The 26,569-nt window shown below is 41.9% G+C and overlaps 2 protein-coding genes across 5 annotated transcripts in view; one reads left to right on the forward strand and one right to left on the reverse strand.

Annotated features, from left to right (window-relative positions):
• Positions 1-13,244, forward strand: part of RIGI (RNA sensor RIG-I) — a 37,506-nt gene extending 24,262 nt beyond the window's left edge. For 3 of the 4 annotated variants that reach the window (XM_047830682.1, XM_047830684.1, XM_047830685.1), the window contains 7 exons: positions 262-397; positions 1,122-1,270; positions 3,444-3,534; positions 6,334-6,504; positions 7,721-7,872; positions 10,978-11,121; positions 12,734-13,244. In XM_047830682.1, the coding sequence (XP_047686638.1) occupies positions 262-397; positions 1,122-1,270; positions 3,444-3,534; positions 6,334-6,504; positions 7,721-7,872; positions 10,978-11,121; positions 12,734-13,030 (1,140 nt within the window). In that variant the 3' untranslated portion in view covers positions 13,031-13,244. Of the gene's footprint in view, positions 1-261; positions 398-1,121; positions 1,271-3,443; positions 3,535-6,333; positions 6,505-7,720; positions 7,873-10,977; positions 11,122-12,441; positions 12,594-12,733 lie in introns of all 4 variants that reach the window. The other variant, XM_047830683.1, reaches the window with a different exon arrangement.
• Positions 13,245-14,658: 1,414 nt separating this feature from the next.
• ACO1 (aconitase 1) overlaps positions 14,659-26,569 on the reverse strand; it is a 65,847-nt gene continuing 53,936 nt past the window's right edge. Inside the window, exons 17-21 of the mRNA XM_047830687.1 lie at positions 26,094-26,236; positions 23,232-23,379; positions 19,148-19,270; positions 16,460-16,645; positions 14,659-15,516 (exon numbers count right to left, since the gene is read on the reverse strand). Coding sequence (XP_047686643.1) covers positions 15,403-15,516; positions 16,460-16,645; positions 19,148-19,270; positions 23,232-23,379; positions 26,094-26,236 — 714 coding nt within the window. The 3' untranslated portion in view covers positions 14,659-15,402. The remainder of the gene's footprint in view (positions 15,517-16,459; positions 16,646-19,147; positions 19,271-23,231; positions 23,380-26,093; positions 26,237-26,569) is intronic.

Here is a 26,569-nt window from a genome sequence, read left to right on the forward strand (position 1 = left end):
TCCAAGGTGGAATTCTAAATTCAAAATGATCCTAATTAATGTATGATTCTAGCTAATTCAGATTTTTAAAACAATATTTGGTTCAAAGGTTTTATTGCAGTTCCATTGGAGCCATTCATCTTAAAACTAAGTTGGAATAGATTTGAGAAAAGTTTATTTTGCCCCTCCCCTACTCACGCTAAGTACAGCTAATTGAATTTTAGTACAGTGAATGCATTAGGCATTGGAGACACACTGAAACCCAGTTTTCATTTTCAACAGAAATATAATGATGCCCTCATTATCAATGAGCATGCGCGAATGAAAGATGCTCTGGACTACTTGAAAGACTTCTTCACCAACGTCCGAGCGGCAGGATTTGATGAGATTGAGCAAGATCTCACTCGGAGATTCGAAGGTGGGTGGTGTTTCTAGAGGAGGAAGCCATTGGAACCTGGTGACTCCAGTGGCAGCATACTTACATTGCGTTATATTTAGTGTGCAGTGATGCTCAGGGAGTTGTTCCGGGCTCAAGAAGATCTTATGTAGATAGGGCTATGAATCATCAGTGAAATCTGGTACTTAAGGAAAAAAATCCGTTGCTTAACATTATTTCTTCTTGTTAAGAAGTAAAATAGGATTTGCGAAGTATACATCCCATAGAAATTATAATAGGTAGTAGCATTTTTTTTGGTTTAACTTTTAGTAGTTTTACAAAGGTTTAAAGATAAGAAAAAGTGTTCAGTGTTAATCAGCATACTATAATTTATATGTACTTCTATACAGAAGAAAACCAAAATCGCCCATAATCCTACTGCTCTCATATTTAGAAAAATATAGGAAAATTTTAAATGAAAAGTAAGTCCTTCTCCCTCTCTCTCATTTTGGCTTGTAGGAAAGTATTTAGTATACATATGTGTAGCTCAGTGGTGTGCTGCTAAACATTGGGGAACCAGCTCTCTGGGGCAAAAATAAATATGCATTTATTGCTACATTTAATGTTACATTAAAGCAGTGGTTATTGCTCTTAAAATTCTGGTCAAGGATTGAGAGATTAACTACTTGAACTCTAGCTAATGGTCACAGTGTGTTCTAAATTTCTAGAATTTGTAAGCCATTTATAGAATGTTCCCCTTTTGCAGAAAAGCTGCAGAAACTGGAAAGCGTTTCTATGGATCCCAGCAATGAGAACCCAAAACTCAAAGATCTCTGCTTCATCTTGCAAGAGGAGTACCACTTAAACCCAGAGAGCAGAACCATCCTCTTTGTGAAAACCAGAGCACTTGTGGATGTAAGCTTCTTTCTTCTTGTGGATTACACATCGACCTAGCACCGTTTTATTGAAAAGATTGTCCTTTCCTCACTGCTCTGTAATCAGGCACCTGTATATGTGTGGGCTGTTTCTGGGCTATTCTGTTCTGATTATCTCTTTGTTTATCCTTATATTAATACCTCACTGTTTTGATCAATAATTTCTAGTAAGTCTTGGTACCTGTAGAGCAAGGACTTCATATTTTTTAAAAATGTTTGGTCAATTTAAAAAATCATAACCATTCTCTGGGCACGTAGTGGTATCTTCCTAGAGTAAATGTTCATTTTACTATATTTGCATCTCAACTAATGCAGTTGGACATTTCTCCATAAACTGATTAGACATCCATATATCTTCTTTGGTGAAGTGTCTCTGCACATCTTTTGCCCATTTTAAAATAGGATCTGATTGGGTTGTTAACATATTATTGTTGAGTGAAAGTTTTTAAAGTTTATTCTGACAAAAAAGTCCTCTGTGAGAAATGTGATTTGTATATATTTTCTTCTGGTCTGTTAATTCTCTTAACAGTATCTTTTATAGATTGAAACTTTTAACTTTTTACAAAGCCTAGTTTATCAATTTTTTCTTTTTGTGGCTTGTGCTTTTGGTATTGTACATAAGAACTCTTTGTTTACCCAAGATCACAAAGATTTTCTTTGTTATCTTCTCGAAGGTTTATAGTTCTGCATTTTACATTTAGGTCTACAATCTATTTTGAGTTATGGGTTGAGATGCTTTTTTTCTTTTTTTATGTGGATAGCTAATTATTGCAGCTCTATATGTTGAAAAGACCGTCCTTTTTCCATTGAATTGCCTTTGTAACTTAAAAAAAAAAATCAGTTGACTGTATTTATATAGGTCTATTCTGGATTCTTGATTCTGTTCCATTCATCTATATCCATCTATCCTTTAACCCATCCCATACTGTCTTGATTAGCTTTATATAGTGTGAGTCCTCCAACTTTTTTCCTTTTTTCAAAATCGTTTTAGCTATCTTCCTTTGCTTTTCCATTTATATTTTAGAATAAGCTCATTCACATGTATGAAAAAATCTGCTGGAATTTTGAATGGAATTGCATTGAATCAACAGATAAAATTGGGGAGAAGTAACATCTTAAAAATATGGAGTCTTTGAATCCATGACCATATTATCTCTCTTTCTTCGTTTATATAGGGCTTCTGTATTAGTATCTGTATTACTGCTGATAAAAAATTACCTTAAAACTTAGTGACTGGTAGTAACAAACATCTATTATCTTATAATACCTATGGATCAGGAGTCTAGAAACCACTCAACTGGATGTTTCCGGCTCAGGCTCTCCCAAGGCTGTAGTCATCTTAAGGCTTTACTTGAGAGGCTCAACTTCCAACCTTAGCCTACATGGCTACCAGCGGGCCTCAGAATCTGTGCTTCTGAGCTCACTCATGTGGGCCTTTCCACAGAGTTGCCTCCGAGAATGACAGCAGACCTCCTCTAGAGTGAGTGATCGGAGAGAGACTGAGAGAGTGAGCCTAATGTGGAAGTCGTAGTCATTTTATAAGATCAGCTTGGAAGTGATCATGTCTGCCATGTTTTTATTCATTAGAAGCATGTCAGTGAGTTCAGTTCATACTCAAGGGGATTACACAAGGATCTGAAGACCAGGGCTAGAGATCATTGGGAACCATCTGACGGGCTACCTACCACATCTTTGGTTTCTTTTATCACTGTTTCATTGTTTTCACATATAGATTCTGCACGTGTTTTGTTAGACTTACACCTAAGTGTCAGTTTTTTAATGCTGTTGTATTGTACTTAGTTGCTTGTTGCTGGTGAACAGAAATACAACTGACTTCTGTATATTGATCTTATGTCCTGAGATCTTGGTAAATTCACTATTCTACACATTCACTATTCTGAGCATTGCTTTTCTTCATTTAAAAAATATCTTAGAGATATTTTTTTGTGTATATTTTGTGTCAGATCACAAAGATCTTAACCACTACAGTTAATTATTGCATAGAATTCAGTGCCAAAAAGCATTTATTCTCAGGTTTGTCAGAAAACTGTTCACTAACTTAAAGGTTTTTTTTTTTTCTTCTTGCAGTATTTCAGTATTAATACAGATTTTGTACAAATAGTGTCCAACTGATAATTGCTTTTGATTTTTAGGCTTTGAAGAAATGGATTGAAGAAAATTCTGAACTCAGCTTTCTAAAACCTGGCATATTGACTGGACGGGGCAAAACAAATCAGAACACAGGTACTTATATATAATGAATTACTATATATATAAGAATATTTATAATATATTCAAATTCTTTTCTAATACTTATATCAGTCTGGAGAAGTAAAACCAGTAGGAGGTTGTACACACATACATATATACATATATGTGTTGTTTATGTGTGAAACACATATGTTCACATATGGGAGTTAGCATACATACATAGTTGGACTGGCAAAGGAAGTCTGAAATCCATAGAGCAGGTGGTCAGGAGCAGGCCTGACCTCCACAGGCGTGAACTGTTTCGAGTCTCTGAGCTCAGGGACTGATGCCGAAGTCCTCTTTCAAAGGGCTGATTGTGGGTCAGGCCAACCAAGGTTGAAACGTCTTTCACAACTTAAATGTCAAGTGATTAGGAGCTTTCTTTTTTAATGTTTATTTATTTTTTGAGAGAGAGACAGAGCAAGAGCAGGGGAGGAGCAGAGAGAGAAGGAGACACAGAATCCGAAGGAGGGTCCAGGCTCTGAGCTGTCAGCACAGAGCCCGATGCAGGGCTCTAACTCACGAACTGTGAGATCATGACCTGAGCTGAAGTCAGACACTTAACTGACTGAACCACTCAGGCACCCCTGATTAGGGACTTTAATTACATCTGCAAATTCCCCTTACAAAAACACCTAGATCTGTTACTAGGTACTATAGTTCAGCCTAGCCAAGTTGACACATCAGAAAGCCATCACAATGCTCAAATGCCAAAAATTTGTAGACATTGCTTCTTCCCATATATCTGGTGGGAAAAACCAGTTATTTTTTATAATATTGTTTGAGCATGTCACTCTTTTTCTCCAATTCTCAACCAGTAGATTAAGATAAGCTGGAAATAGAAATGTTCTGTTTTTATTTTATTGTTTTTTACTATTGATGCTTTTATGTGTATTATATATTTTACAATTAAAAAAAAAGGTCAGGGGCACCTGGGTAGCTCAGCCAGTTGAGCGTCTGACTCTTGATTTCGGCTCAGGTCATGATCTCACATTGCGTGAGTTTGAGCCCCGAGTCGAGCTCTGTGCTGACAGCGTGGATACTGCTTGGGATTCTCTCTTCCTCTCTCTGACCCTCCCCTGCTCACTTCCTTGCTCTCTCTCAAAATAATTAAATAAACTTAAAAAAAAAAGAAAAAGCTCAAGCAGACAATCCTGATATCTAGCTAGGGTGGTTGAAGCATGAAAGGTTGCCTCTGTTATTATCCAAGAAGATCTAGTGTGACCAGCCCCCACCTGACATTCTTGCAGCTGTGCTCCCCACCCTCAGTGACCAGCAGGGACTGGTCTTCACTTCCTTCCACCTGTTTAGTTTTGTTTATAATAAGCAGTCCCCATCCTGTCAGTCCTCACTCATCACTCTTGCACTTATACAAAGTTTAAACTTCATGAATCTGAAAAGTAAATGCAGATTTTGAAAATTTAGCTTACCAAATGAAGTCCAATGCCAAATTATGGCACTTGGAATTTAAAGTTCTCTGCAATTTGATTCCTACATGAGTTGGTTTTCAAACTTTGTTATTTCTTCACAAATAGGCACTCAAAATATTTTCTTGTTTATTCATTTATCCATCCATCATCTATCTATCCATCATCCGTCCATCCACATTTGTTTGGAAATGGTACTCTGTACCAGTCATTGTGCTTATCCAAGTGGCCTTCCCCAACCTCCTAAGACTAGTTGAGGTGTCTCTCCTTCCCATCCTGTAGATCCACTCTGCCTCCATTTCACTGCTCATCACATTGAATTATGGCTTCCTATTTATATTCTTCTTCTATGAGATCCTTATAGGTAAAAATGGACCTTTTAACCATTATATTTTTAGCTGACAAACTATAATTGCTGAGTAAATGTTTGATGAAGAAATGGGTGAATGTTTTGGCCTTAAAATATATCTGCAGATTTTGGCTGCCAACTTTTATGAATTCTATTAACTCAGAGGTGGAGACCATTGAAATTCTTTTTCTTCATAGTATATCCATGACTGAGAACTGCACACTCTTAGGGTCTCAGACTTAAATTAAGGCCTGGTTCTGCCACTAACTAGGCTGTCAGTTTATCAGACTTCCAAAGTCTTAAGGTCTTCATCTGTAAAGGGGAGTTACAACACTTTCCACATCAACCAAAAAGGGCTTTGTGAAGTTCCAGTGAATAAGTAGTTGTGAAACTGTTCTGTCAGCTGTAAAGTCCTGGACACATTCAAAGGCATTATGATTAGTTGTTGATAATCCCCCCCACCCAAAAAAAATCAGTATTTGTTTTGAGATAACATGACTCTTATCTCACACAGCTAGTTAGTCCCCCAGCTAGGATTTGAACTCAGGCAGTCTTGTGGCAGAGTCCAAATTGTTAAACACCACCATTATGTCCTCTAAAACAAGGATAAGAATAGGCCCTAGTGCCTAGGGTTATTTTGACATCATGGATATAAAGCACTTACTTTAGTATTTGACCACATAGTAAGCATTCCATCATTAGTGGCTATTTTTCAAGGGTAAAGTTCCTTCTTTTTTTTTTTTTTTTTAATTTTTTTTTAACGTTTATTTATTTTTGAGACAGAGAGAGAGACAGAGCATGAACAGGGGAGGGGCAGAGAGAGAGGGAGACACAGAATCGGGAACAGGCTCCAGGCTCTGAGCTGTCAGCACAGAGCCCGACGCAGGGTCGAACTCATGGACCACGAGATCATGACCTGAGCCGAAGTCGGACGCTTAACCGACCGAGCCACCCAGGCGCCCCGGGTAAAGTTCCTTCTTTTGGTGACTTCTAAAATGCTCTTTGACTCTGATGCAGGGATGACACTCCCAGCACAGAAGTGTGCATTGGATGCATTCAGAACTAATGGAGATAAAAAGATTCTGATCGCCACCTCAGTTGCTGATGAAGGCATTGACATTGCTGAGTGCAATTTGGTCATCCTGTATGAGTATGTGGGCAATGTCATCAAAATGATCCAAACTAGAGGTAAGAAGAGCTTTGATGCCATTACTAAGTGACTGCCAGTTTGTCTGATTTGTGAGTGTGTCTGTCATTTAGAAACTTACTTTCGACCAGTCATTGTGCTTCTGGCCTTTCTCTTTTACTGACCCTTGTTTGGCACAGTGGACTTTGATATCATTGGCCCTAACAGTGACTTACTTGATCAGGATTGGGGAGTACAATTTTGTCCACTAATATATATCCCATTTTGATTCTTGTGCACAATGAGTACTGTTTAGTTGACCTACATTGACTGACATTTATGGAAAGATAATTCCCACTTGGATTATATATGTATAGCCAACATGTGGACCTCTCATGGTGGTACTTGTGGTACTGATGGATCCCTGTATTCTAGAAGAAAAACTCCATGGGATTTTTCTGTCCTACCTCAACTAGGTGATCTCCTAAGTAGCCTCTCTTCCTTTTTTCAATTTCCATAACAACACCGGCCACTTTACTTCATGAAAAACAGCGTTGGGCATGTCACTCACCTGCATAGGAACTCTAATAGGTCCCAATTTACGTGATGTTAAAAAGGTCAAAATCCAGGACCAGTTTATCTTTCCAACCTATTTCCCGTTCTTCGCCTTTATTCATTATCCACTTCTGCCAGCCTGACTTCATCATTTTCTTGTTGTTGCAGAAAGTGCTCATGTACTGCTACTGACAATCTTCATTTTACCTCTTAACCTCTTCCCCTGATTCCATATCACCTGTCTCTAATTCCCCCAGCTGGCAACAGTTTTTGGAATGCACATAGTCCTTTACAGTGATCTTTCTTATAGCACTTGTTGCCATCTATATTCTGATGACTGTGAACATATCTATTTCCCCATTTCCCTGAAGGCTTTGAGGGAGGATGTGTTCATTATTTGTCTTAGAGTGCTCGCTCACAATGTCATCCTGTGGGTTCATAATGGATTGTCTTCAAGGCAGTGTCTCTGACAACATGGGTGTCTAATCACCCTGCACCATGGGGACCCCAAGGAAGCCAGTCTAGTGTGGGCTCTTAGTTTAACATGTAGTTTAATATTCAGGTATATACCTGCATTGGAGCCCATGCTCTAACAGCTCACCTTTCCTGTGAAAATGGAGTTCAGTGAACCAAAGTTGAATTTTAGGAATACCCTTTTGTTGACTTATTCTCAGATTTACCAGGGTTTTAAGTCAAAGGCACCAAATATTTCTTTTCTGATAGGCAGAGGAAGAGCGAGAGGTAGCAAGTGCTTCCTTCTGACTAGTAATGCTGTTGTAATTGAAAAAGAAAAAATAAACATATACAAAGAAAAAATGATGAATGACTCCATTTCAATGCTTCAGACATGGAATGAAGCAGTATTTAAAGAAAAGGTAAGTCTTTTAATCTGTGTTACTTTTTCAGAATCTGACTGTAATAGAATACGAGCATAGTTGGTACCTTTTATCATATTGCTCTGAGTGTTGCATTAGAACAATAAGTTTATGCTTAAAATTTTGTCCTGCAGTGAACATCGGAGTCATTCTGATTTAAGTCTCAGTGAGATTAAAATACAAATTATTAGTGTTGATACTTGAAGTTTGGTTTTTAGTTAGAAAGGACAAACTGAGTTAGAACGACCCTTAAGTTGGGAGCTCATCTTGAGGACTACATCATAACAGGCAGGACCCTGCTCTCCCCTGTCTTTTCCTCAGGCCCCTCTCTCTGATATCTGGAGTCTTCCGAGAAGAGCTCCCAGTGCACTATGCACGTGGTAAAATGCTGTTTGGCTGTGGATAGTAATGTGCACTTTGGAGTGGCGTTATCTGTTCAGTTCAGCCTCTTGGTAGTAACCTTCATTTGATTGTAATTTCCTTTATAACCCAGAAGCATGGAACCAGATTGGGGAAAATCAGGAAACATATGCACATGCACACACACATGTACGCATGTACACGCACCCCCACACTTTCTCTAGACCCCTTGTGGAAACTCTGATCCCAGAATTGCTGCCACTTATGCGATATGTGACCTCAGGCATTAACTCTATCTCTTAAGTCATCAGTCTCCACATTCATAAAGTTAGGAAAGAAATGGTATTTAATTCACAGGGCAGTTTGGGGGATAAAATGGGGTATGTGCATCGCTCAGCACAGTGCCTGGTACAAAGTAAGTGCTCAAAAAATGAGAGTTGTTATGGACAGAGGCATATGGGAGGTAGACTTGACCTTCACAAAAATGAACTTTACATTTCAGTAGACTGACTCCATAGTGTCCATATTTTTAAAAAGTCATAATCTCTTTTATCAAGAAAGTTTTAAGAAGTAGTAGTCTAACACTTATTTTAGGACATAAAATCTTTGTCAGTGGTTCCTCATTTTTTAAAAAATGTCTTCCTAAAGCTTAGAGACTAAAATATTTAAAAATACTTCTTCCACAGTTTCATTGAGAATGGCAGGGAAATTTTTTAGTTCCTCTTAATTTTTCTTCTGAATTTTACTGAAGATAAGGGCTTTTCACTGTGCCACCTTCCCATTTTGTAGCATATGGGAATGTTGGCAATAAAAGTTTTAAAACCATAATAGCTTTCATCTCCATGCCCTAATTTTTGTCTCTTCCATTGGGTGACAAGCTGCTTAGACTCCTTTGTGGCAGAAGAAATAGAGTAAAAATCTTCCAGGGGAGATGGAGGCTGGGCCAGACACAGACATTCTTTTGTAGTCAGTGTGCCAGGACAGGAGTGGGATGAGAACAAAACAGGTTAAGTATCAACATGTTGAGTTAGACTTTTGAATCACATTTGGGATTCCCCTCACAGCCATAGAGAACAGGCAGAGATGGTAAAGGATGAGAGGGAGTTTGGGACAAGTGTGGCCGGGACCTGTTGGTAGCTGGTAATTTTGTTGGGGGTGTGTGTGGGAGTTCTGGCTCCCCACAGGGTCTCCCTGACATCACAGGCAAAAGGGTCTACCATTTGGCAGGGCTGAAAGTCATGGCTCCCCTCTTGGCTTTCTCTGACACCATGGGGTGAGAGTGTCAAGGTTCTTCGTTACAGCTCTGCAAGTGGAAATTTTGGTGCCCCACTCAGTCTTTGCTAGCATGGGTAGGGGTGAGGCCACCCTAAAAATAGGTTAGTTAGTTATTTACATACACACACACACACACACACACACACACACACACATACATACATTTAGGGGCACTTGGGTGGCTCAGTCAGTGTCTGACTCCAGCTCAGGTCATGATCTCATGGTTCATGAGTTTGAGCCCCGCGTCAGGCTGTGTGCTGACAACTCTGAGTCTGGAGCCTAGTTGGGATTCTGTGTCTCCTTCTCTCTCTCTGCCCCTCTCCTACTCACACTCACTCTGTCTCAAAAATAAACTTAAAAAAATTTTTTTTATATATTTTTGAGAGAGAGAGAGAGAGAGAGTGTGCATGCACAAATGGGGGAGGGGCGGAGAGGAAAGAGGGAATCCCAAGCAGGCTTCGCGCCATCAGCACGCAAAGCCCGATGCAGGGCCCAAACTCACGAACTGTGAGATCATGACCTGAGCCAAGATCAAGAGTCGGACACTTAACTGACTGTGCCACCCAGGTGCACCCCTAGGCCGTAGTTTTTTGTTTTATTCTGTGATGTTTGGAGTAGAACAGTTAATGTCTGAAAGTTTTTTAGCTTGCTAGGCTGTGCCTTTCCAGGTCCTTTGGCTAGAGAGAGTAGGTTTCTGTTGAGATATTTTTTATTTGGGCCCATAGGCATTTCTGCTTGCTTGTTTCTTCAGCCCCTAGTCTGGATATATGAGGTGAAAAGAAAACCCAGGGAGTCACCACCATGTTGTTCTACCATGTGTTTCCTAGCTGCCTGCCATCCTCTCTTCAACCTTTGGAATCTTCTTAGGTTTATTTTCTCCATCATGTCCAGGTTCTTAGTTATACTTAGCCATGTCCTGAGGTTTGGAATAGAAGGCAGACATACTATATATACATTTAACTTTACTGTAATTCAACAATACTCTCCTGTGGTTGGAAGAGGAGAGAAAAAAATTTTTTTAGATGATGGGGACTCTTCTGCCTGCTGTTCCATTTAATGGGTCTCTGCTCTACAAGTGGGTGTAGTCATGCCTGAAACAGTATATATCGTATGTTTATTTGTGAGGGATTTAAAAAATTTTGCCAACTACTAAAGTAGAAAGCATGGTTCAGATGACTATTTTATGGACATCCTTAGTATTTTATGAGCATCTTTGATGAAAAAATTAAAAGACTAATTGGAGGTCACAGTTAAACACTAACAAAGAATTAGGAGAACCATTAAAATAATCTATGGGATTTTTTTTTTTTAATAAAGTCAGGTACTGTATGTTCGTGGAAGTTGTATATAAATGAATGATTACATACACGTATATGTGTATATATATACCTCCTAGTTGTACACAAATTACACTGATGATGTGGGGTTTTTTTTTTTGTTTGTTTTTTGCGTGTGTTTTTTTGCATGTAGGTTCTCCAGATACAGATTCAAGAAAAAGTCATCAGGGATAGTCAAGGAAAAGTAGAACCTGTACCTGATAAGGAAAATAAAAAACTGCTCTGCAGAAAGTGCAAAGCCTTTGCATGTTACACTGTTGATATCAGAGTGGTGGAGGTAAGCAGCCTTTTTAACAAAGAGCACTGGGTCATTTTTTAGCAGTAATTAAAGCTTACTATTGGTGAGATATTTATAGTCAGACATTATTATTTTTATTGTTTTCATGACCATAGTCAATGTATTTTTAAAAAGCTAAACACGTTTTAATAGGAAATCCTTAACAATAAAGAAGAAAAAGCCACTTAACTAAATATTACATAGCCATTAAAAATGGTTATGCTAAATGAATGGGGTATCTTGCATTCGATCCTAGAGTAGATAAAGAATATTATTATAAAAAGTAGTAAAATCTGTAGTTAATAGTAATGTTCCAATCCTAATTTCTTAGTTTTGACAAATGTACTATGGTGTGTGAGAATTCAGGGAAGCTGAGTGAAGGGTCTACAGGAATTTTCTGGATAATCTTGGAAATTTTTCTGTAAATCTAAAATAAATCCGAAGTAAAGTTTATTAAACAAAATGATCATGAAGCTTATATATAATGAAAAACTTCTTACAAACTAATGAAGTGGGAAAAATAACAAGGATACAAAATTGGAAATATGCTAGGACTATAGCAGTGTGACATAATAGCAATAATACCACCATCACTACCAGCAACAAAAAAATAAATTTAACTTTGTATAGACAAAAAGACTAGGGGAAATATCTAAAATGCATTACTATTTTGCAGTGAGATTCTGTGATATTTTCTACTATTTTATGTTTTCTAAACTTTTTTTTTGGGATACAAATCACTTTTATAACGAAAACAAAGTATCTCATTTTAAAAAATAGGTTAGTTTTCTGAATTTTTTTTCCCTAATACTTTTGGATAAAACTTTGGATACAAAAATGTCTAAAGACAAAAGTTGGATGTAACTCCATTGCTGCTGATAAAGGGGAGGCTCGTTCAGATGATGAGTTTTCAGGGTTCTCCTTGGGCTTCAGAAAGCTGAAGTCTCTAATCAGTCCCTCTGAGCAAGAAGGATATTAGGGGTGATACTAGCAAGTTCCCATGCCTTTAGGAGTCTGCTTCTTTAGCTATAAAAGGTCCCTTCAGCTCCAATTTGAGTGATTTTTCTGTTGAAATGGTGCTTTATGACTTTTCCCGAGGGGCTGGTGTGTTGGGTCTGCATTTGTTCTGTACAGTGTGGCCTTTCTGAGGTTTACTCTAAAGTTGACTACAGGCAGAGCCTCTGAACCCTTTAGTCCCCAACCCTCTTCAGGTCCACATTGACCCTTTGTTCTCTGTATCCTTTGGATTTTGCCTGCCAGGTGAATTCAGTCTTTGGAGATCTTCAATAAATACTCCCTTTTGTTTCTGAATCAATAAAGGGGATATTTTCAGAAGCTCAGTTCCCTGGAAACTTCTTAGTCCTCCTCTTCATGAGATGGCCCCTGTCACTTCACTTGTACCCTGACCCCCACCGTCAACTCCACCCGTGTAACTGGGAGTCAGGCCGCGTGGATTCTGGTCTGGCCTTCAGGTGAATGTGTATTTCCTTCTTACCCCATCTGTAAAATGAGTGGGATCCTACGTGCTCTTCATCTCAGATAAGGGTGGAGCTTTTTAAAATCACGGTTTTGTACTCGTTTTAATGTTGTTATTCAACCCCTTCATCCGTAGGAATGCCATTACACTGTGGTTGGAGATGCTTTCAGGAAGTGCTTTGTGAGTAAACTACACCCCAAACCAAAGAGCTTTGGATATTTTGAGAAGAGAGCAAAGATCTTCTGTGCCAGACCAAACTGCAGCCATGACTGGGGAATCCATGTGAAGTATAAGATATTTGAGATTCCAGTTATAAAAATAGAAAGTTTTGTGGTGGAGGATATTGCAACTGGAGCTCAGAAACTATATGCAAAGTGGAAGGACTTTCATTTTGAGAAGATACCATTTGATGCTAAGGAAATGCCCAAATGACCTGGGTGCCTCATTCTTTAGCTACAGGGGATGGATGACCGACCCTGACTGAAGACATTAGCCCCAGTGGGTACAATCATGGATTGCTTGTACCATTGTGAAGGTATTTGCCCAAGGCTTGTATTGAACTAAATATCTATCACTTAACTTTACCCTCTGTTTATGGCTTTCTGTAGGCCAATAAAGCTCTTAAGTACTTGGGAAAAATTAAAAAGCCTTAACTTCTTTTCCTATCCTTCCCCTTGCAACTGATCCCCAGTGAATATCCAGTAGCCACTGGGTACACATTAGAATGAATGAATGAATTAAAGGAAGGAAGGAAAGAAATGTTGAAAGTTTTTTCTATGCTTCCCTTTCTTTCCTTAACCTACTGTAAACTGACTTTTGCCCTTAATCTACTGACATTGTTCTTGTTAATACCAGTGCCTAATCCATCAGGCACTTCTTAGGCCTTCTCTCTCTTTGATCTCTTTGCTGCTTTTGGCCCTGTTGAGTACTCCTTTCTTGGAACCCCCTCTTGGCTCCTATTTCTGTTAGCTCTGTCCCAGTCTGTGCTGTTGATTCCTCTATGCTGATCTCTTAAATGCTGATAATTCTAAGGGTTCGATAAATATTCATATACATAGATATAGTAGTTACTCATATTTTCCATGTACCAGTGTGTGGCATGTAATCTTAAAATTCTGTAGGACAACTTTTAGTAATAGGAGTGTGTAGATGATACAGTACTTCTTGAGAAATTGATTTGTTTTTATAGTTTATTTGTACATCTTGCCCTATTAATTTGTTTCCTTAACCCGTGCTGTTGTTCCCTTTGAATGGTCATCTCAAGCCATTTTGTAATAGTTGATGGTCAACAGTTTGGACTCTGTTCTCAGGTTCCTTGGATGAAACTGAGGAGATAAATTTGGCTGTCCTATCCACTTAAAAAAAATCAGACTATGTATTCAAGTGGCATTCTTGTGTCATTAAACAAGGTTGCTGATGCCCTGAGAGTTGTTTGCGGTTTTCCAGACATGGGGACAACTGCCTGAGTTTTGCTGTTTCCATGTAGGCCACGGTATTTTGTGTTCAAGACAGGGTAGGCTCTGTAATAACTTAAGTATTCTCTAAAACAGATTCAGATTAGTTGTAATTCACTAGGACCATAAATGGCTTAGACAAACCTTCAAACATCACAAAAGGAAAGACAGAAAGCTCTGACCAGAAAATGAAGTGGCTGGAAACTTGATCTTAACTTGTAGTCTCCAGGAAGGAGAAAATACATTGTTGATGTTTGAGCCACCCAGTCTATGATATTTTGTTATGGCAGCTGAGACATGTGCCCCAAAATGCTGTCAATGACAATAAGGACGTAAACTATAGGACACGAAAATAAAAAGATGATCTGCTCACCACGCTTACATTATTGCTCCTACTAGCTTCTTGTCTGCTCCCAACCAGGGCAGAGAAATCCTGGTTCCCCAACTCTTCCATTTCACCTGTATAGCACGGATGTGGTTGTAAAAGCAGGAGAGGTTAAACGTCACCCAGGCTTCAGGATGCTGGTAGCCTGAGACTCGCTCTGCTCTAAACAGGCCCAGACTGAAGCCTCACACACCACAGAATTCAATTCCAAAGTCAAAAAGTTTTGCTTGAAAATAGATTTAATCTCTTCTTCAAATTACAAATGTTCTAAGTCTCTCTCCAAAACCACCTCCAAAGTCCTCCTCTTAACTGAAAAATTTTCTGGGGACGATTTTTGAAGATAGTAAAAGAAAAATGTCACAATTTCTTTAGTGTTGATCCATCCAAAGGTACATAATCAAAAAATGTCAGTGTCTGATCCAAGCTGTCTGGATCATCCGCTCTGAAGGAAGAAGGGGGCAGGGGAGTCACAATCACTACTGTGATCTGAAGTGGGAGAAAGTTCTCATCTACCCATGTCAGTTAACTCTGGCATACTATGCATAGGCCAGGGAGTCTCAAGGGAAAGGTTTCACCGAACAGAGGAGAACAGAGCCGAACAGGAAAGAGGACAGGCGACGCCTTCTGAGAAGACTTATCAGGCTGACAGTGAAAAAATCAACATCCTGTAATCAGTTTCCTTAAAGACAAGCTCAGTTCTCCTTTTCTGGCACTACTGACATTGCCACCACTTGAGCTTCCAAATTCCAGAGAGAGAGCCAAAGATTCACAAAAATAGAGAATGCAGAAACTGCTCGTTTTGTGCCTGGAGGGATGGCACCAGAACACGTCCGTGCTCACGTGCATGTGTGCAAGGCGGCACCCCTGCGGGGAGGCCCACACGTGGAGGGGGGTGCTCTGCACCAAGGGCCCGGCCGGCCGGTGGCGCTTCGCTCCCTCCTGGTGCAGCTCCAGGTGCAGGTGACCTACTTGGCCATCTTGCGAACCATGTAGTTGAGGATGCCCCCGTTGTGGAAATAAGCAAGCTCCACGTCGGTGTCGAACCTCATGACGGCCTGGAAGCTCTTCCCAGTGTCAAGCTGTGATGACAAAGAAGCAGAGGAGAATCAGTGAGGGAGGAGGCTAGGCAAGGAGGGGCGCCCACCCACCCTGTCCTCAGGGCTGCCGCGTGCAGTTCCGGGCTCCAGCCCAGACCCAGGAAATCAGAAGCTGCATTTGGACGAGACCCCCAGTGGACTTCTCTGCACAGGGAAGCATCATGGCGTATGAGTGATGGCAGTGACAGGCAACAGAGAACCAGGTCTCCTGGGGTAGCAGCAACTAATGATGTTCGGGATGGCGTTTTCTCTCTTTACTTTGAGAGGGAGAGAGAGAGATCATGCGCGCACGTCAATGTGGGGGCAGGGGCAGAGAGAGAGGGAGAGAAAGAATCCCAAGCATTCAGTGTGGGGCTGGAACTCACAAACCCCAAGATCATGACCTGAGCCCAACCTGGATACTTACCAGATGGAGCTACCCAGGTGCCCCTGGATGGTATTTTCTAAACCCTCTCTGGGAGCTGCGGGTCAGGAGAAGTCTCATTAAGGTGGTCCCGTAGGCGGTGCGGGGCACTTGGCCTCACCTCACATAGGGAGCTGTCGTATTTACCTCTGGGCTAATCAAAATCTGGGGCCTGGGGTGAGGCTCAGGGATGGGGTGTGTCTGTTCACATTTTGATAATAAAAAGGTATTTTTTGGGTAATGTGACAATGTGCGGTCTTTGAGCTTCCCCCCACCCCTCTCTGGGCTAAGTGAGTCTGGGCCACAGTGGAGACAGCGGGGCTGGTTGGAGGGTAAGAAAGGAAGTGATGGTGACCACACGCATAAACAAGCTGTAAGTGATCAGTCAACAGCTGCCATCCTCCCTGCAGTCCTACTGAGTGATTTTCTTCCTTCCGAACTCTACTCCTTTCCTTCTGACGGGATTGATTATAAACACACAGCCCTGTTTACTTGGGCCCGGTGTGGAGAGGCTCAGCTTACCTTGACCTGCACTTTCATTCGTGGTTTGAGGTTTTCTGGAATGATGATCGTGTATCGTTCCCGCCCTGTGAGTCCCAGGATGTCTGCAGTCTCCCCAGGAAGATATTCGAGGGGAATCACCCCCATTCCCACCAAATTACTGCGGTGAATGCGCTCGTAACTCTCTGCCAGGACGGCTTTGATTCCCTGAGGAGCCAAGACAGTACTTTGGACACAGTTCCAGTTTTCTTTAGCAACAAGGAAACTTTACAAAAGGCTTCTTAAGTCTTCTCACACCTAAATTCTAAGTACCAACTGGTTGTTTACATAAAGTTGCTCTCTAATTATAAATAACACAGTAGATAGTCTGAACTGCCTATAAGTACAGGCCACGTGCAAGCACTTGAATGGATTTTCTCAATCCACCCTCCGCCAGCTCTGGGAGGTAGAGGCCATTATTGTCCCCTCTTTACCCACGCAGTCAGTGGAGTACCTGGTATTGGAACCCATGCAGTTTGACCACATGCTTAGCTGCTTTGTGATACAACATCTCTTAGCAAACTTTCATTGTTATCTGGAATCTACACCACAAAACACCATAATCATTTCTTCTATTTCCCTGGGATTTTGCTACTATAGGTGCAGACACAAAAGATTTAACCAAAAAAGCAACTTCCAGAACATACTATCGAGAAAGTAAATGATGTGCTGCTTTTACAATTCCTGTTTCAAGGACTGAATTGCACTGAATACAGTCTTCATATTAAGACTTCCTGTAAAGTACCTTTTATTAGTGAACTAGAAGTGGCAATATACAGCAGTGCTCAATAAGCCAGGATCCTTGATTACCTAGAACACCCCACTCTTAAATATTAGTTAATTGTAATATAATATTAAGATACCCCTACACGGGCTCTTGATACATAGAGTGCACTTTTGAGGGGGAAGGGCTGTAGGAGAGGGAAAGAGAGTCTCAAGCAGGCTCCACACCCAGTGCAGAGCCCGACTTGGGGCTCAGTCTCACGACCCTGAGATCATGACCTGAGCCGAAATCAAGAGTCGAACGCTTACCTCACTGAGCCACCCTGGTGCCCCTTTAGGGTATACTTTGGGAACTTGTTAAAAATGTAGGTTCTTTAGGCATTACCCCAGATCAGGACCTCTTGCAGGGAGCATGGAGGGGAGGAAGCTAGTGATTCTTGTAAGCTGCGGGAGCCGTAGACACAAAGCACTGGTTCTCAAACTTTGCCACATATTCACATCACCAGGGCAGGTTTTTACAATGCCCACATGCAGGCCTTTCTCCTTAGCAACTAAACCAGAATCTTTGGGCATGAGATCCTGGCATAGGTATATTTAAAAATCCCACAAGCGTTTCCACATTTAAAAATGAGCGTATAGAGGAAGAACAGGTTCTTCAGAGCAGCAGATATTCCGTCTGGATTTACGTACACGTATTCACTAGGAGGGGGGTGGTCCTGTGCACGTGCCTAGCTCCGGGCAAGGGCCGCGCGGCACCTCAGCCGGGAGCACAGCCCAGCACTGCTGAGCAGCCCGGCTTGGGCTGCCGGAACCTGGAGCCGTTCCGTACAGAGGTCTAGGCTCCTAGGAGCCCCTTGCGTGCCGGTTCTCTTACCCTCCGCCAGCTCTTACGGTTCCCTCTCTGGCTGCGTGCTGCACCAGGTCTCATTTCTACCACCAGCTCCCAGCCTTCTTCCCTAAAACCCTTTCCTCTTCTGTCATTTCTCTGGTTTTTTCTAGCAGCTTCTCAAAAAGGCAGGCTTTTGATATATTACCAAGTAATCAGAGAACATCCTCCCCCCACCCCCACCCCGTGCCAGAGCAAAAGGATGGATTAAAAAAAAAAAAAAGAAAAAACACAGTAGGTGTGATGTTCAAACACATTATCCTGGACTTCTGGAGGGCAGCCTGCCAGACACCACATTTTTTACCATAGACATCAACTTATTTAGTGGATGTCAACTTATTTAGTGCTTCCCAAGGCTTAATTTGCTGGAGCCACAAATCATTTGGATTGACACTGGCTATGGCGTTTCACCCAACCCCGAGAATTAAAGCTGAGCTGCAAGGCTCTTCCAGCAAATGCTCAGGAGGTAAAAGCTGCCTGCTCCCTGCACGGCCCCTCCATGGGGACGCCGCCAGAGGGTCAGGCCCTGAATTGGTAGAAGGTTCTAAAGAGCTGCCTGTCTACATCCAGAGAGCGCTGCCTTTTCCCTTGGGAGTCTACGAGCTGATTCACGGGCAGTGAGAAGCAACTGTAAAAACGTGTGCTCCCGCGTGTGTCCAAAGTGAAGGCTCCTTACTTTCCCCTTCTGTGAACCTCCTGACCGACAACACAGGATCGGCCGCCCGGGCTTACTGCGCTCCTGGGACAACCGCCTGAGATACATTTCTGATCCTCAAACTGAGTATCATGAAAACCATGAAATTCTTCCCTACAAAACAAAGACATACATACACCCTTTTCAACAGAATTTCAGAGACTTCACAGACCCTCGTCCCAACTGCTCTACAGACACCCCAAAGATCCATGGTCTCCCGAAAATGAATAACTGATCTAAGGAACCAGTTCAACTCTAGGTCACCCTTCACTGAGTGAGGTAAAGCCAGGTCCACCAAGAAGCAGTTGCACAAACATCACACGCTTTCCTGAGCTCGCCTGCTGGGATCTCTCTCCATCGTACTCACCAGGAGGAAAGGGCCCTTGGCGGCCCAGTCCCGGGAGCTGCCCGAGCCATACTCTTTGCCAGCCAGCACGATCAGGGGAAGGCCAGCCTGCTGGTACTGCTCCGCGGCATCGAACACATCAAGCTGAGGAAGAGAAAAGGAAGGTTTTACAGACTCGGTAAAGGCACAGAGTGTGGACACAGGCAGTGGCACCTGGTAAGTGCAGGGTCAGAAGGATCTTCAGTGACCCATGTCAACACAAAGCCAACAAAAACTCAACCAATCAGTTGTCTGATTTACAAATTTCCAATTAACTCCATCTATTTACCCCTACCGGTGAATTGTATATTCTTTTAACTGAAATCCCTAGCTGTTGTCCTGGTTTTAGAAAAACATTCTAATCTTAAGGCACCAAGGGAAAAAAAGGAAAAGATCAGACTTTTTTTCCCCTCTTCTGTTGATTAAACAATTAAAAAAAATTTTTTTTGAATGTTTATTTATTATTTTGAGAAAGAGACAGAGTGCGAGCAGGAGAGGAGCAGAGAAAGAGGGAGACAGAGTCCCAACCAGGCTCCAGGCTCTGAGCTGTCAGCACAGAGCCCAACGTGGGGCTTGAACTTACGGACTGCGAGATCGTGACCTGAACCGAAGTCGGACACTTAACCAACTGAGCCACCCAGGCACCCCTGATTAAACTATTTTAAAGCTTAAAAAACAGAGAATCTCAGCTAAACCTGGGATTTGACTCAGAGACTCAGTCATGGTCCCTTGGGAAGGGTAGCTAAACACAAAGAAGGCAACATGTTCTAAAATCATAAAAAATGCAAATTTTTATTAGCCACCTTTCTACATGGAAGTCAAGGCAGAGACACTAGGAAGTAGAAGCCTCCATCAATAAAGGACAGGAGAGGACTAATATTTTAGTGTACATGAGAAACATCTAACACAATTTCATGTGTTTTTCACAAGAACTCTGAATGTTCTGCGGAGCCAAGACTTCAGGAAGACATGTGATATCGTTGCTCGTGATTAAGTAATGAAATAATTGTTTCTCCTGGCTACTTAAGGAAAAAAAAAATCCCTCAGTAGAGTGTTTCCTTCAGAAGAAGCTCTAGAAAGGTGTATAATCAAACTCCGAAGTAAGCTTTCACAAATTACTATTTTGGCGGGCTGCTGGAGCCTCTGGTTAGTTCTACATGGCGCTCTGGGAATCTGGGGAGCTTACACAGCAACAGCTCCCTGCACTCTCCCTGTCTTCTAAAGAAGAGGACATAAAATTCTGTTGTTTTCTTCTATTGTTCCTCTATGGCTCTAGTGTTATATTGAAACCACCAGTTCTTCATTTCTCCATTTTTGTTATTTACCAATTTCCTGCTTCAATGGGGATTTGGCTAACTACCATTCCCCTAGGGTCCCCTCTCCCCAACCTCCCAATAGAATTATGTCAGACATTTTGGGTAAGTCAGTATTTGGTATTTGCATTACTTTGACTATGTGAATGTTATTTATAGCTGAGTCATGTAATATACTATGATTTCCTTTTCTTGGCAGTTAAAAAAAATCCCCACTGGTATTAATTTGTGTGTGTGTGTGTGTGTGTGTGTGTGCGCGCGTCTATGTGCGTGCACACACACTCATCTGTTTCTGTGTCCCTACCCATCAATGAATCCCCAAACACTCTGCCTAAAGTACAAATCTTCTCTAAGGACATTCAAATGTATCAGGAAGTATGTCATTTGTTTTTATTTTTATTTTTTAAATGTTTATTTTTTATTTTTGAGAGAGACAGCAAACAGGGGAGGGACAGAGAGAGGACAGCAGGCTGACCTGATGTGGGGCTCAAACTCACCAACCATGAGATTTGTGGATGGCTCAGTTGGTTAAGCATCGACTTTTGGTTTTGGCTCAGGTCATGATCTCACAGTTCATGGGATCAAGCCCCACTGTTAGCCTTGTGCTAACAGTGCGGAGCCTGCTCGGGATTCTCTCTCCTCCTCTCTCTGCCCCTCCCCTGCTTGCGTGTGTGGGCTCACACATACGTACTCTCTTCTCTCAAAATAAAGAAATAAACATTTTAAAAAATAAAAATGAAAACATCCTTTCCATGGAGGGATAACTCCTCGAGCTTCAGTCCTATTCCAATTCAGACGGATTCTTCTCTAGATGTGGTGCACTGATGTTATGGAAGAATCTTCCTTCGCCAACGTCCTGGGGATCCCCTGCATTTTCTTTTCCTGGATCCTACATCTTCCCTTTTTGGCTTATTCCCTCATCTCAGTAAAACGCATTCACCAAGTCATTTCCTGAGACAGGGATTGAGGGGTACTTTTAAAGTTTTTGAATCTGAAGATGTTATTATTTTAACATAGGACATGGAATCCTGGGGTGCAAACCAGTCTGTTTCCAGTGTTGCTCTGAGCACTTCTGATCCCCAGAACATTACACATAAGCCGTTTTTCTCGCTTTTGAAGTTTGTAGATCTTCTTCTTATCTCTGCTGCACTTAACTTCACAATGATGTGACTTGGAGCTGTTCTCCCGTAATCATGTGGGCATTCAGTGGGTGTAATCTGGAATCGGATCTTGCAGTTGGGGAATTTTCCTTGTGTCACTTCTTGAATAATTTCCTCTCTTCTCTTTTCAGCCTGTTTAGTCAGATGCCGAGCCTCCTCATCTCCGTCTTAAATTTTCTTATATTTTCTAATCTTTCCTTTGTCTTTCTGTTCTATATTCTGAGAGATTCTCTCAACTAACCAACTTTTCCTGTGAAATTTTTTAGGGGCTTTTAATTATTAAAAGAGCCCATAATAATAATTATTTTTTTTTTTTATGAAAAGTCCTTTTTGTCCTCTGATTACCTTATACCACCAACAGAAAATCATTTCAGCACTCTGAGAAGACAGTATTTTTCTTGCAGTTTTCTTCTGCTCCCTGCATTATCTCTGTTATCTTCTTTCCCTCCCCACACCCTGTTCTTTGTGTTCGTCTATCTTTCAGGTTCAAGGCTTGGCTCAAATGTCGGTTCATCTCAGTCTCCTTATTTCAGATGAGGCACTGAACATCTGACCAGAAGTTCTATGCCATGGCAGGACTTGTAAAACTAAGAGGGGTTCACTGTGACGGCCATAAACCGGAGGCCTCCCAGTGTCTATAACTGCACGCCTTTTCCCCTTGGTCTCTTGGGCATTCGACCATTTAATTGTATTTTTTTCATTGAATAGTTTATCATCCCTGCTCTTCACTGAACAAGTATCTACTGGGCACTGACTCTGTGTTGGGTCCTGGTGACTAGTGATTATTTGTGAAGAGTCTGTTTTACTAAAATATCATCTGTTACAAGTGAGGCATATGGGTGGCGGTAGACCACACCGACTTTGGAGCCAGACTCTCTAGGTTTTAATATCCATTTTTGGGATCTTAAAACACGGACAATCATGGTACCTACCTCAGAGGGTTGTTATGAGGATTAATAGATCAATATATATAAAGAGCTCAGAACAGTACCTGGATGTAGTAAGTTCCATATAAATACTAGCTACTATTATTGTTAAGTAAGTTGGGAGGGCTATTTCTCAAGTAACTTAAACACTGTTCAAGCAGCTTTGCAGTAGCTGCTGGATGTCGAGGACGGACGGCATGTGTCAGAGAGTATCTGCCACGTTATGTGTGTCATTCCATTTAAGTGTAAGCCTCAGAGCTGGACAAGGTAGGCATCATTCTACTTTGCAGGTCAGAAAAATGCAGCTCAGAGTCGAAAATAACTTGCTGAATGAACGCTCCGCAGCTGGTATGTCCGATTCAAAATGTAGACTTTCTCCACCTCTCACATGCCTCCCATCTGTGGCTCAACAAGTCCCGCTGTAACAGGGCCAACTCCAAATGGCTCCCATTGGGACCCTAGCAGGCCTCCGCGGGCCCTCTTTTTTTTCTAGTGGTGTGGTGAGTGAAATTAAATGCTAATAAAGTCATACAACAGTGCTTGTTGATAAAGAGCCTCTGGAGACCTTAACCTGGAATTTCCCTCCTCAAATACCTGAACTGATGAAATTTCAGTCAGAGCCTGACAAATGCCGGCCTCTCAACCAAGCAGAAGACACAATACTTACAATTTCTCCAGAAGGCAGATGTATAGTCTGTGGTGCCTGCTTGTTCAGAAATTTGTTTAATAAGCGAATGTTGGCAAATGTCCCCCGTGCCATGATGGCATCGTTACCTCGGCGGGAGCCGTAGGAGTTGAATTCTCGTGGAGTCAAGCTAATAATGCAAGCGGGAGAGGAGCTGGCTTAGTGAACGGAACAAAGGTGAAACTTAACTTACATCAAGACAAGAGAAAAACCATAGACCTAGATAGCTCTCTAATCTAATAAGCCTTGCTCTTCAAGGCAGGAAAGCTATTCCTAACATCTGCTGAGGACAGTAGAGGCAGATGTCAGAAGTGGGGCACTGAAAGGCAGAAATCAACATTCTCCTCAGGTTTACTTGCAGTCTTATAAATCTGGGTAAAAAACCAGGAGGAACTCTATTGAGTATTTACTTTATTTATTCATTAGGGTAGCCTAGGGAACTTCACAAAAGATAAAACATTAAAAGTAGGTAAGAAAAAGAAAACAAAAAGAATAATCAGTATAGGCCAGTCAGATGGAGCCAAGAATGAGGGAAACACAAGGTACATTCTGTAAACTAACAGGAAGGAGATCTACTTCTCACGAGCTCAGTGTGCTGGGCAGACACACGACTGGCAACGTGGTTTACAATTTTCATAAGATAAAAATCAGAGCAATGCTGAAGAGGCAGAACAGCTATTCCTTGTCCTGAAATCAAAAAAAAAATCCTGTCTGTGGGCCCCAGTGAAAGGACACTTTGTGACGGCAGGGACAACAGCTTACAATTAACACAGCGATCAGCTCCCTGGCTGTTTCTGAAAATGCTAGGAAGTGTGTCTGAGTGGTGATCTGATCTCATGATGAGATGTAATTTGAAGATGGAGAGAAGGTGTGAATGGGCTTTAGGAGTAGGTGAGCATATCTACAAACTCCTGAAATTGTATCTGGAATGCTTGGGATATGTGCATTTTTCTGGGAATGTACTGTATTTCCCTTCATTCATTTCCCTGTGATCCCCCTTCTCAAAAGATTGTCAACAATCACCAATCAAAAAAAGTATTGGTCACGGCTTGTTTCCTTAGTTTCTGTATTCAGCTTCAATCTCTGTTTCTCTGTTTGCTGTTGAATTCTTTTCTCCCATTCATTCATTCACTCAACATTTACTGACCACCAGTTATGGGCCAAGGACTATTCAAAGGGCCTAAGGTACACTGATGAACCAAACATATTAAGATCTGTGCCTTTGCAGGGCTTACATTCTAAAAGGTGGAGACAAAGAAATAATAATAAAAAAAAGAGCACTGTCTATTAGTGTTACTAGAATGTGGTTAATAACGGAGGGAAAAAAAAAAGTAGATCAAAGCAAAGAGAACAAGAGTATGGGCAGGGTAACCTCATGGAGGAAGACTTGAATTGGCAATGGAGTTAACCAGGCAGATTATTTGAGGGAAGAGGATCCAAGAGGAAAAACCAGCCAGCTCAAACCATCAGGCAGAAAGGCGTTTGGCTTTGCCTGGAACATTTGATAAACAAGGCAATCGCCAGTGTAGACTGAGCTGCACGGATGAGGGGGAAGGGCAGGGATTCGCTGACACCTCTTGAATATCACCTGCCTGTCTCTGCTTGCTGATGGACGCTTGTCTCCCATTCAAAGTACAATCATATCCCTTTAAAACCTTACCATATGCGTCTGTGTATAGAAAGTTCCTGTACATTTACTACAGTAGTTGCCCCACATTAAAAAAAAAATCTTGACATAGACTCCTGTATATCACCTCCTCTAGAGGTGGGCTATCTTCTTAGACCTTCAACACTCACATTTCTGGGGAACATGGAATAGTCTTGCTCTGCACATGACTGTCCCATAGGATGCACTAGGAGAAGGCAGAGACTGAGTGGAGCACAGTAGGAGGGGGATGTATGAAGAAAACAGGTCAGCTACCAGGCAAGTGCGGTGAGGGCAAGGCAGTTTTCCTCTCCCACTGACAAAACAAAACACAAGAAGGAAGGGAAACGGAAGGGAAAGGGAAGAGAAAGGGATGGGAAAAGGAGGGGGAAGGAAAGAGAAAGGAAGGGAAGGGGAAGAGGAAGATAAGGGGAAGGGGAAGGGAGGGGAAGGGGAAGGGAGGGGAAGGGAAGAAGAAGGAAAGAGAAAGGGAAAAGAAAGAAAGAAAAGAGAAAGGGAAGGGAAAGAGAAAGGGAAAGGAAAGGGAAGGGGAAGGAAAGGGCAAGGGAAAGGAAAGAGAAAGGGAAAAGAAAGCAAAGGGAAGGGCAAGGAAAGGGAAGGAAGAAGAAGGACCTGGATTTTGTTCTTCCCATCAGCTCTGGGCTTCATCCCTGAAGAAGCTGATTCAGGAGGTGCAGAGAGGAACCGGAATTTTTATCTCCCCAGATGATTCTCATGGAAAGTCAGATCTGGGAACGACTCCAATTACTATCGGTGTATTAGGTGACAAGAGATAATACTGGTATAATAGCTGTTAAAATCAGTCTACACTGAAGGATCGGCAAATGGATGTGTCAGCCACTGTTCTCAGAAATTCCTCCTCTCAACCAGGACCTGGCTACGCACCTCAGGTGACATCCCTGCCGAGTGCGACACAGGCGGAGAGCAGAGCCCATACCCTCACGGCAGCCAAGCTGGGGCGGGAACGACAGCTGGGTCTCATGGGGACATTAGAAGGAAGGTCCCCTCCCTTGCTGATGGAATCTCCCAAGGAAGCTTGGAAGCAGCAAACAGAAAGGGCGACTGTTTTTCAAGCCTCAGTGTTCAGTGAAAAACCAGACTCTGATTCAAAAGAGAAATACTGGCTTCATTCATTCCATTTCTGTCTTTTAGTCTTTTTTTCCCTCACTCACACTTACCCTCTGTTAGTTAAGTAGCGAGCAGCGGGGCTGTTTCTTGCAATATTTCCAGCCGGAGAAATGTGGTCAGTTGTTACCGAATCCCCCAAATTTAACAGCACATACGCATCCACTATAGACTTAGGAGGCTGGATATCTGAAGTCTAGCAAAGCATACAGCAAGTCAGTGTTGGCCCAGGTTTGCTCTAGCAAGTCACCAAGGGAGTCTCAACGGTCACAACAATGGTCTGTGGACCTGAACTAGATGCCAGACCTATAGTGATACACAGAAAATTCTAGTGTTTTTGGTTTTGTCAGGGGTACTTAGAAAAGTAAGGTGAATTTACTCAGAACACTCACATCCCACCCTTGAAGGGAGGCAAAGTTGGGCACTATTCTGTCAAAACCAATAGGGATGCAGCCATAGGTGGCATTCTTTGTGTCCACATCCACGGAGCTCAGAAGCTGAGGACACGAGATTCCTGACTTCTCCTCCC

Source organism: Prionailurus viverrinus, chromosome D4 (assembly GCF_022837055.1).
Source record: "Prionailurus viverrinus isolate Anna chromosome D4, UM_Priviv_1.0, whole genome shotgun sequence".
Lineage (NCBI taxonomy): Eukaryota > Metazoa > Chordata > Mammalia > Carnivora > Felidae > Prionailurus > Prionailurus viverrinus.